At 53.9% G+C, this 10,207-nt stretch overlaps 2 protein-coding genes across 2 annotated transcripts in view; both read right to left on the reverse strand.

The window, feature by feature from the left end:
* The window catches only part of LOC104411497 (ovocleidin-116-like), a gene marked incomplete at its 3' end in the record, with an annotated part of 6,426 nt that extends 1,017 nt beyond the window's left edge, over nucleotides 1-5,409 (reverse strand). Inside the window, exons 1-4 of the mRNA XM_010021929.1 lie at nucleotides 5,299-5,409; nucleotides 1,345-1,398; nucleotides 582-674; nucleotides 136-472 (exon numbers count right to left, since the gene is read on the reverse strand). Coding sequence (XP_010020231.1) covers nucleotides 136-472; nucleotides 582-674; nucleotides 1,345-1,398; nucleotides 5,299-5,409 — 595 coding nt within the window. The remainder of the gene's footprint in view (nucleotides 1-135; nucleotides 473-581; nucleotides 675-1,344; nucleotides 1,399-5,298) is intronic.
* A 629-nt stretch (nucleotides 5,410-6,038) lies between these two features.
* IBSP (integrin-binding sialoprotein) lies at nucleotides 6,039-9,630 on the reverse strand. The gene is made up of 7 exons (XM_010021931.1): nucleotides 9,577-9,630; nucleotides 9,445-9,495; nucleotides 9,254-9,325; nucleotides 9,029-9,088; nucleotides 6,936-7,037; nucleotides 6,413-6,623; nucleotides 6,039-6,376 (listed from the first exon to the last, which is right to left on the reverse strand). Exons 1-7 carry the CDS (start codon nucleotides 9,628-9,630, stop codon nucleotides 6,039-6,041), a joined length of 888 nt encoding a protein of 295 aa, XP_010020233.1.
* Between the last annotated feature and the right edge of the window lie 577 nt (nucleotides 9,631-10,207).

A 10,207-nucleotide genomic window follows, 5' to 3' on the forward strand; every position in this document is an offset into this window, starting at 1 on the left:
CCCCCACGCCCCCTCCTGGGGCGGGGACCCTCTCCCTGCCAGCTGTCATGGCTCCCTCCACTGGAACACCCTCAGGGGCACCAACATCCCTGTCCTCACTCCCGACACTGGACCTGTTCCCTGCCACAGCCTCACCGGAGTGTCCACCCTCAGGGACAATGGAAACACCACCATCAACTTCAAGCACTAAATCCAGGTCACCACTGCCCTCTGAGCTGGCCGGGGTGGGACCTGCAATGCCAACGCCACCACGTGCTCGTGCACCGGTGCCCGGGCGAGGTCTGTGAGCATCCCTGCCAACGCCTGCAGTGCTGCGGTTGTCGGGCCTGAGGCTGGTCCCGTCCTCCATCACAACTGTGCTGCCATTGCCACCGTGCTCTGGGGCTGCCCTGTCATCTGTCAGCCCCTGCCTGGCATCATCCTCACCCAGCTGATGGCCGGGGACGGCACTCTGGCTGTCAGCCTCTTCCTTCTGTGCAGTACAATAAGGGAGAGGTCAGGGGCAGCCCTGGTGCCTGCCAGCTGCGTGTGGCACCGCAGCCCAGCTCAGGTCCTGCCGTGCCACCCGGCTGCCTTCTCACCTTCATCTGCGTCTGGTTCCTCCGCGTTGAAAACGAGTAGACGTATTTGAAGACGTAGAAGCCATGCTTGGCATTGCAGCCTTTCAGCAGAATCTGGTGGAGAAGAAAGAAGTAAAACCCACAATTTTCTTAGTAAATGTGATGACAGGAGCTTGCCTTGCTGTACCTGGCACTGCAGCAGGGTCCTACCAGCATCCACTGGAGCCCGAGACGGGCAGTAGCTCTCACCACCTTGTAGCTGCCATTGTGGGTAGGGACCTGGGTAGGATTCATGTGCTTGCCTCCTGATCTCTGGGGTTTGGCTTTCCCTTGGGCTCATTTTTGCTAGGTAGCTTATAGTTTGAATGAACAACCTGGTTGGTGTTCCCATCAGACATAAGTGACAGGACCGATGGTGACTTAAAGTGCTGGAAAGTCAGCAGCTGGCTTCCAATAGGCAAAACCAGGCATTTTCTCCCACACCACCCTATAGCAGGGTTTTAGTGGGCCTAGGACTTCTTCAGCCTCATCTGTGGGTACATCGAGCATTTGTGCTTTAGGGCTGGGCAGGGGCAGAGGAGCAGCTGGTGGGGGAAGCCCTTCCCTTGCCTGAGCACATCACACCTATCCCCTCCCCTGCTCTTTGTAAAGGCTGCTCAGCTGCAACGGGACCACTGGTCTCTTTCTGTGGCTCACTGGGGCTGCCCTCCAAAAGTGGCTTTTTCTCCCTGTGCCCCTGGTTCAGGGCATTCCATAGGGTCCCGATGGGACAGGGGGGACATACCCGGTGCTGTCCCGCACAGTTCCCGGTAGGTCTCCCAGGCGGCGGCGGTGGTACCTGTGGGCAGCAACACACAAATGGGAGCTGAGGTGTCAAATGAATGCTGCCCTGGTGTGCAGGCAGTTTCCAGCACCCACTGCCAGCCACTCTCCCTGCCCAGTGTGATGGGCATGCCACAGTGTCCAGGGAAGGGTGGGAAAACTGCTGATAAGCCCATAAATCCCCAGTCACTACCCGGGGTACTGGCTTAAAGCCAGCAGTAGTAGGAAAGGTCAAAACCACATTCTGAGGGTCTGAAAAGTATTGCAGATCCTGCTACAGCATGCTTTTAATAGGATACAGCTACTTTTAACAGGATATTGTTGGTTTGCAAATACCCTTTTAGTGGATTCTGCTGCAGAGTATTTTTATTGCAGAGCACTGCTCACACCACAATGCTGCAGCTTACATCTGGGATCTGGCTGCAATGAGACCCTGAAGCTGGTTTAACTGGTGGTGATTCCCAGTGTTTACTGGGCAACTCAGCAGTAACAGCTGTGTCACCACAGCCAGGTTGCTGTACAAGCTTCTGGCTTCCCCTGATTATCCTGGCAATTTCTGGCAAATATCCTGGCAAATACATCTTCTGGGATGTATTGGCCAGTGCATCCCTCAGGGATGGGGAACCTGAAGGTGGGAGCATTCTGTGAGCCTCACCAAGCCATTCTCTACATGAGAATGTGGCCTGAGCCACCTCCAATCTCAGCAAAATCAGCCACTGAAATGCCTCAAGCACAGCTGAAAGGGGCAGAAATGCACCCCAGAGTATTAAATATTCTGGGGTTATTCCATTGTTTGTGAACAATGTCAAAGGCTGGATTACAGCCCTGGTTACACAGCAGAGTATTACCTGGCTCTTTCTCGTGCCCCTATCTGTAAAGCAAATCTGTGCTGATTTATTGCCTCCCCCTCCTGTGCTGCCCTGCAACAGACCTGCTTATGCTAGCTTGCCCTGGGGGCTAAAGGACACACAAATGGGGCCCAGCCCTCAGGGAAGATGGCTTCCCTCCTCGTTACCCTGCCAAAAAAAACATGCCTTCACCAGGAGCAGATTTTCACCCTGTGTATTTAGTACATTGGGAAACAGTTATGGAGGGCAAAATGGCTGCTATTTATCTCAGTTTGCCCTTTGTTTCAGTTACATCTGTCTGAATTTCACATTAGGAGGGCTGTAATATGATTGCAGGCACCCCTGTGACCGTTGTTACCCACATGGGTAAGGTGAGCATCCGCCCTGTGCCTCCCTTCCCATGGCTCCGCTCAGGCTGTTCCCAGGCCAACAGCTCAGGCACCCCAGTACTAATTCTGTATGTTTCCTGCTGGGTTCAACTTTGTGTCAGCACCTCAACTCCCCCACCCCAAGCCCCAGAGATGCTATATGCAAGCACATCTCAGGCCTTCCTGCTACTGAAAGCGTGGTGGGGCGCACTGGGTGGTACACCCCACGCTTTCAGCAGCACGTTGGGAAGCTGGGGAGAGCCATACTCACAGGTATCGAGAAGGCTGTGCTGAGCAGGCAAAGGCACAGGCACAGGCACGCGAGGGCTGTTTGCATCTTGGGCAGCTCCTGGGGGCATAAAGGAAAGCGTCACTGAAGTTTGTCTTTCTGGAACTTGTGGCTCCCAACAGTCCCGGTCAGCAGCAACCCAAAGACTCCCACAGCACAGGGTTATCCAGTGATCCTGGTTTTCCCCAGCCTTTGCAGTGGCCCTCAGCATCACCCTGCCTCTCTGCACTCCTTGCAGCAAAGGCGATGCTCTTACCATGGGCATACAGCAGTGAGGCGAGGACACGTGCATGGCCAGCAGCACTGGGTGGATGCTCTGACACTAGCTGTTAAAGCTTCTTAACATGCTCTGTCAAAAGACTTTGGGTGGATATTTGCAATAAATGACCACCAAAACCACTGGAGGCTAAGCCATACAGTCGTAAGCCTGAATTAAGACACTTGCACACTGCTTTCAACAGCACTGATAAATGGCAGAAGACAACAGCTCCGTTGGCTAATAATTCTCATTTCACCCATCCACCCTGGCTTGGGCTCACAGGTCTAGCCCAGAAACTATATTCAACTGTGCAAGAGTTGGTACAGAAGACATCAGAAGGAAATTCGTGCACAAGGATCAGCAGTACAAAGCAACATAGGTTCAAGAGAGCTTTACGCAGAGATGTGCACAGCCTCGGCTCGGCCTGTCTCCACCATGGCTTGCCCAGAGCGAAAGCAGAAGATGCCCCTGCTTAGAGAGAGCAGAGCCAAAGGGCTAGGGAGAGGCAGGCCAGGCAAAGTAGGTAAGAAGATTACCTTTTGCTGTCAGAGGCAGGTCCCAGCAGCAGACCGTAGAGGCTGTGTCCACTTTGCTGAAATTTAAAGTTGGCCCTGGGTGTGCAGAGCCAATCAGCTCCTGCCCAGGGACATTTGTCAGGGCTGGCAGTGCCCGCAGATAACCAGGGGGAGTAATTTCCAGCTAAAAATGTGCTTGTGGTGGAAGACAGCTATCAAATGTTCCACCTGGCTGGATAAACAGAAAGCACAGTTTATAAATATCTGTTCTGAAGGCGAAATTGCTCGATGATTAGCGCAGATCTTAGTGTGGCACACGTCCAGCCTGGTTATTGATAAGAGGGGGTGCAGGGGGTTTTAACATGCTCACTGTGACTGACATGGGAAAGCCTTGATAGGGCTGCAGAAAGGGAAGGGTGATATACTAAGCCTGTCCTGCTTGCAGCCACGACAGACACTGTGGGACAGTGCTGGCCAAGCTGAGAGCTGCCACCACACCATAGGTTCCAACACTTGCTTTTGGGGTTTCAACCTCAACCTCCCTGAGCTAAGCCTGGTGCAAGTGCAAAATAGAAGAGTGGTTAAAAAAAAAAAAAAGGTATTTTTTTCATGCAGTGCTTGCACAGGTTCCTTCAAACCCATCTTTAGTGTAGGAAGGTGCTGCAAGGATGTGTACAACGTATGTACACTACTGCTGTCCCCTCTATCTTTGGTAGTATTGCTGGTCACCTACACATACACCCAGGGAAGCTGTCCCTGCTGTGGCCAACGTGGCTTATTGGCTCACTGTGAGGATGGTGACAACAGCTCCCATCCCACCCACCACCCTGTCCCGACCCAAACCCTGGGAGCGGGCACGACCATTGCATTAACATCAGAAATACTCAAACCATCAGCATCCAGCCGCAGGTGGAAGCAAATCTCAAGGCCAGGAGGAAACCTGCCCTTTCCACAGGGCCAGGGAGGTGCGGTTGGATGCAGCCCCATGGATAGAGGAGCAGCAGCCAGCATGCCTTGGCTCAGGGAGGCAGAGCTTTGGCCAGGTGCCTGTGGGGACTGACGCACATGAGACTGGGCCATGTGCCCCGTGGGAGCAGGACCCAGACCCAGCAGTGCCAGGGCCCTTTGTCCCTGCTGGTTCCCTGACGTCTTTGGGCACCCCTGGGGATGCGGACAATGGGGCTTCCCTGCCACAAGAGCTTGCAAGGCTCCCCAGTGCCACCACAGGGATCTGGCTCCATGGTGCTCACCCTGCAGGCAGCACCCCCTGCCACCCTGGCGGCTGCAGGCCAGCTTTGGTACATGGAGGTGGTTTTGTACAGTGGCCAGCAGTGAAGAGAAACTTGATCTATGGTTCGGCCTGTATGGGGAACTGAACACAGGTTTCCTTTTCCAGGAGTGTGAGGGCAGCGCAGTACCTGCTGTAACCCATCACTTTTCATAAATGGGGGCACCTGTCTGGAACCCAGAGGGGCTTTTGGTCCTTCCCAATCCCTGGTGCTGATCCCCATTTGGCTGGGGCCATGCTCACATGGGGAGGTGACTCTGGGTAGAGATCTTGGGGACCACAAGCCAGGCATTCCCATTCCTGATGCAGGAGGCAAGTAGATGCACCACTGCCACTGTGACACCGCTACCTTGCCCTGGGGATGAGGCTGTGTGGCGGGGACAGACAGGGACTGTTTTGGACTGCAGATCTTGAGTCCAAAACACATGTCCAAGGTGCTCGGCTTTGCTGTGACCCACATGCCTGACACATGGATGCAGGAGCAAAGCTGTCATTACAGAGATGTGCATTACGGCTAGTGATGCACGAGAAGAGAAATTAACGTCATTACCTTTATTAATATTGCCTGGTGTGTGGTCAGGCTATGGGAGGCATGCTGCCAAGGAATGGAAGATGTAAAGTTATCATTACCCACGTATTTCAAATTCACATCAACTCTACATAAGACGTGGCAGTAATCCCACAGCAGTGACCCTAAAAATACCCTTTCATTTTTTGGAGGGGACTCTACAGATGATTTCCTAGTTGGTCTTTCTGCTTCTCCCTCCTGTGTGCATCTGAGCTGGAATAAGGAGATTTAACCCTCAGCAGCATGAGCACCTGCAGCCTCTCAAATCCACCAAGTGCTGTGCTGCCCTGCTGACCCCAGCAAATTTGGCAGCAAAGCTTTTGTCACCAACAAGTTCAGTTCTGTTGCTTTATTTCATTTCACTTCGTGAGATACAAAAAAGCCTGGGACAGAGCCAGTGCACCCCACAAGCTGCCTGGCATCCCCTCTGGCATGCGGCAGCTGCAGGGAGCATAAGGATGCACATTCCTGAGTGGGATGGGGCAGGGGGACCAGCACTGGGCCTGCCCCTCACCCCCCGCTCACTGGCTGTAGTAGTAATCCTGGCCATACACGTCATAGCCGTGCCCCTTGTAGTAGCCGTACTCATTCTCGTAGGCCCGGTAGCTGTCCCCACGGGCGTACTCGTCCTGCTCCCCATAGCTGCCATCGGTGGTGCCCTCGTCCCCCCAGCCATGGCCCCCGACCGTCACCTCGTACTCCCACTGCTCCCCAGCTGTGGTGGCATCCGTGGGTGCTGCATGTCCCGTGGTGGTTGCCTGGGACAGCCCTTCCTCATTGGTGGTGCTGGCAATGGTGGTGGCTTCAGTTTCCTCCTCCTCTTCCTCTTCTTCTTCTTCTTCTTCTTCCTCCTCCTCCTCTTCCTCTTCCTCCTCCTCCTCAGCTGCACCGGTGCCCTCCTCAGCCACTGTAGTGCCATTGCCGTGAGGCCCATCTGCTCCCTCAGTGGTGTTGGTGCTTGTGCCATTGACACCATTCTCATTCTCAGCTATTTCTTCCTCTTCCTCCTCCTCCTCATTCTCATCACTGTCTTCATTTTCAGAGTCAACCCCCCTGCCCACAGTGCCGTTCCTGCCCCCCTTTGGGGGCCCTTGGCAGCCCTTGCCCTAGCAGGGGAAAATAGCACAATTTTAGTTGGGTGCTGAGAGGTTGCAGCTTTTTGGTGCTGCGTGACATGGGGCAGGTTCAGGCAGAGCTGAGCATCTCCCTCATCCCTTGCAAGGTAAGGCTGCCTTTTTGGGGTGCCCCTTCCAACCCTCTTGCCAAGTTAGTGCCCAGAGCTTGGCCCAGCTGTGGGTATCTTGCACAGCAGACCCTCAAGCAGAAACAGGGTGCAGGGCATCCCATGGGTGCAAGCAAACATGCATTGAACATAACCCCCATCCAAGGGAGCTCCCCTCCAGCCCCGCAAACCACACCTGCTGGGGGCATGCGAGGTCTCCTCCCAGCCCACCCTTGCTGTCTCCAGGGGCTGCTCCAATGGGGTGGCCATCTGCCTTGGTGCCAGCATGGGATGCCTTCTGCAAGGACAGGGAGAGGACAGGGCAGGTGGTCAGCAGCGGGAGCGCAGCACAGCCCCCCCAGCAGTGAGGGGGTCACACAGCATCCCTGCACGGCGTTGGGTGCTGCTCCCAGTTTCCTTCTTTCCCACGGGTCTCGCCCTAGGCTGAAACCGAGAAGCTGCAGCAGGGCAGCCCCAGCCATGCAATTAAGTGGTGGTGGCTGGAGTTGGGTGTTCCCATTCTGGCTACACATTTTGCTTTACGAAGCATCTAAAGGTTTGCTTTTGAAGTTACCTCTCCCAGTTTCCAACAAACAAAGAAAGCCCCAGGCACACTACTTGCAGACACACTATACACAAGGTGTAGCTAGATGGTGAGAGCATGACAGCAAGGTGTGAGCCCCAACCTCACCAGCAACAAGCCATCAGTGCCACTCAGCCCCAGAGACCACGAAGCAGCAGAGCAGGTCTCTCAGCGCAGTGCACAGCACTCCATGCTGCTAAAAGAGGCAACGAATAACCCAAATTCAAGCAGAGCCTGGAGCAACCACTGCAGAACTGCGGTGGGGCAGCTCACCCTCTCCCCAGCCCTTGGAGCACCTTGCCACCAGCAAATGAACCCAGGCATGGCAGGGAGACCCAGGGGCACTGCCATCCTTGACCAGGGCAATCCCCACTGCTTATGCGCCAAGACCAAGGACACTCACCCTGGTGTTTTGGGCCAACTCAGACACTTAAAACATGGGTGTATCTGAAGCCAGAAAAAACTCAGGCTGTTTTCCTCTCCACCGGGGAAGCCACCAAATTGCATGGTGAAACCAGCTATAGTGAATCTGCAGGAGTGATGCCCCCCATCTAGTAACCAATATAATAGTGCTCTTTACATACCTGAGGGGTTTGTAAAGATGATGGGGCCTTTCATCGTGATTTTTCTTGCTGACCATCCCCTGCATCCCTCCTCCAGAACAGCCACCTCTCTGGTGCCCTTGACACAAAAGGGGCTGCCTGGAACAGCAGGCTACATTCCCCAAATGCAGCTGCATTCATGCATATCACTTAATTCCTTCCTCAGGAATGAAATTCCCCCTTTGCCAGTCTCCTCCCACTACTTGAAATTACCCCTAATGATCCCAGTGGTAGGGGAGAGCAACAGGCAGAAAGGGGCAATTTGCAGGGAGGTGCAGAGGCTACCTCATGCTGCACCCCAGCCCTACGCAGGCCTCCAAAGCGGAGTTTAAGACCAGATGCCCAGGCTTACACTTCTGTCAAAAAGACCCCTGAAATTTGCATTCAAATCACTAAGAAAAGGAAAAAAAAAGAGGAGGTGATCAGACCTGACACATAGGTTTCCAAGTGTGCTGAATCCCTGTCTCAAAGCACCTGTGTGCTGGAGGCTAATGGGTTATTTGTGAGCATTTGCAGCCTGGTGAGACGCAGGAGACCTTTGTAATCCCTGGCTTTTAATTTTGGGCCTGAGCAACTCCTTCAAATGCAGTGGTGCCCAATCTCATATTGACCCAGCAGACAGGAGCAGCATTACCAGCTGGGCTGGTACAGATGTGCATTTCCCAATACAGCATCAGTTTGTGTCCCTCCACACAGACACGTGCAGAGCACAACTGTATTTCTCACAGCAATTTTATCAGCACTATGGGGGCAACGCACCCTGAAAGGGGAAGGTAAGAGGAGTCCCTAACAGCACCTTTCGCCTTGCATGTGAGCTCCCTGTTTCTGCCCTTTGGACTGTCCTTTCTCAGCCACTGAAAATGGAAACCCAGAAAGTTTGTCTCAGTTATTTGGTGCATCCCCCACTCATCCTCTTTAGAAAAGAAGAAAAAAAGAGAAAACATACAAAACACAATCAAATAAAGCCTAGAGTAGCAAATCCAGTCACATCCAGAGCTGTGGGCGGTCAGCAGCCACAAAAGATGATGAGAGGAAACTACGAAACCAAAGAAAGTCCCCAAATTCCCGTATTTGTTTTGCAGGCTGCTGGTTTGCTGTACTCACCCCCACTTCCTCCTCTTCCTCATCTGAGCCGTCCCCCTCTTCCTCCGATGAGTCACTGCCCTAAGGAGAGGGAAAACCAAGCTGCAGGTAGCCAGGCTGGAGGATCTTCATTAGCATCACAAGCATGACACTTGCCCTGCAAGCCAGTGGCAGACCATCCACCCATCTCAGTACCTCCACATTCGGTGGGCAGTGAAGCATCAGCAGCCTCTCTGAAGCACCCACCTGGTACCGTTGCTGCGGGGAATGCAGGTAGGCATATCTGTACAGGTAATACCGGTGCCTGTTCTTGAACACCTATTGGGAGAAGAAGGGGGTAAATCCCACCAGGCTGGGGGCTTGAGTGACCGAAACGTCCCCATCCTCAAGGGCAGCACTGCGTGGGGCTGGGCATGCGGTGTGGGGGGACATCCTACCGCGTTTTCTTCCGAGTCATCCAGCTTGGCTCGCCGCAGCCAGCTCTTGACCTGGGGAAAATGGTGGGTTGGCACATGTCCCACACAAGCCCTGGCGAGGCTTGAGGGTCCCCCCAGCTGCCTGGCACTCACCGAAAAGGTACATGCTATCCCCACCAGGCAGGCGAAGACCAGGGCAGTCCTCATGGCTGCTTTCTCTAGAAACATCAAAACATGGCAAGAACTTGCTTTCCAGCTAGAAAGCTCCATCACTACCCCAAACCACACAGGTGCTTGTGTCCACATGGGTGAGCAGGGAGAAGAAAGGCTGACCTCCAGCAATCTCTTGATGGGGTCACCCAACCCCTCCAGAGATCCAAGTCCTTCCTTTTTTAGTTTTGACAAATCTGCCTCCATTTCCATGAATATACCTTGCTTTCCCTGCTTCCTGCTTCCCCATGGCCTGCAAGTGAGTGGGGAATGCTAGTCCCCATTGGAAATGGAACAGGATCGGCTGGCAGGAGTGCTGCCCACTGTGGCTACCCTCCCACAGCGCTGCAACCTGCTCAGACTCTGCCCAGGGAGCAATGCCTGTGGGAATTACACCACAGAGAGTTAACCTCATGGAGGAAAAATAAATAAGCAAGCAAAGAAATGAATATAATTGCTTCTACAGTCTGCATTGACAAAAATAGCAGTGGCGAGGAACAAATGCAACAAGCCTGCTGTAGGCATATCTGGGCAGGAGGCTCTGGGTAGGACTGAGGTGGACCCCCCACGCCCC

This window comes from Nestor notabilis, unplaced genomic scaffold (genome assembly GCF_000696875.1).
Source record: "Nestor notabilis isolate BGI_N333 unplaced genomic scaffold, ASM69687v1 scaffold14649, whole genome shotgun sequence".
Classification (NCBI taxonomy): Eukaryota; Metazoa; Chordata; class Aves; order Psittaciformes; family Psittacidae; genus Nestor; species Nestor notabilis.

Excerpts from the sequence above, each read along its gene's own strand:
- IBSP (XM_010021931.1), bottom strand. The coding sequence starts at position 9,630 with ATGAGGACTGCCCTGGTCTTCGCCTGCCTGGTGGGGATAGCATGTACC. Across the intron at positions 9,496-9,576 it reads GGATAGCATGTACCTTTTCG|GTCAAGAGCTGGCTGCGGCG; the intron begins GTGAGTGCCAGG and ends CATTTTCCCCAG. Across the intron at positions 6,377-6,412 it reads CACTACAGTGGCTGAGGAGG|AGGAGGAGGAGGAAGAAGAA; the intron begins GCACCGGTGCAG and ends AGGAAGAGGAAG.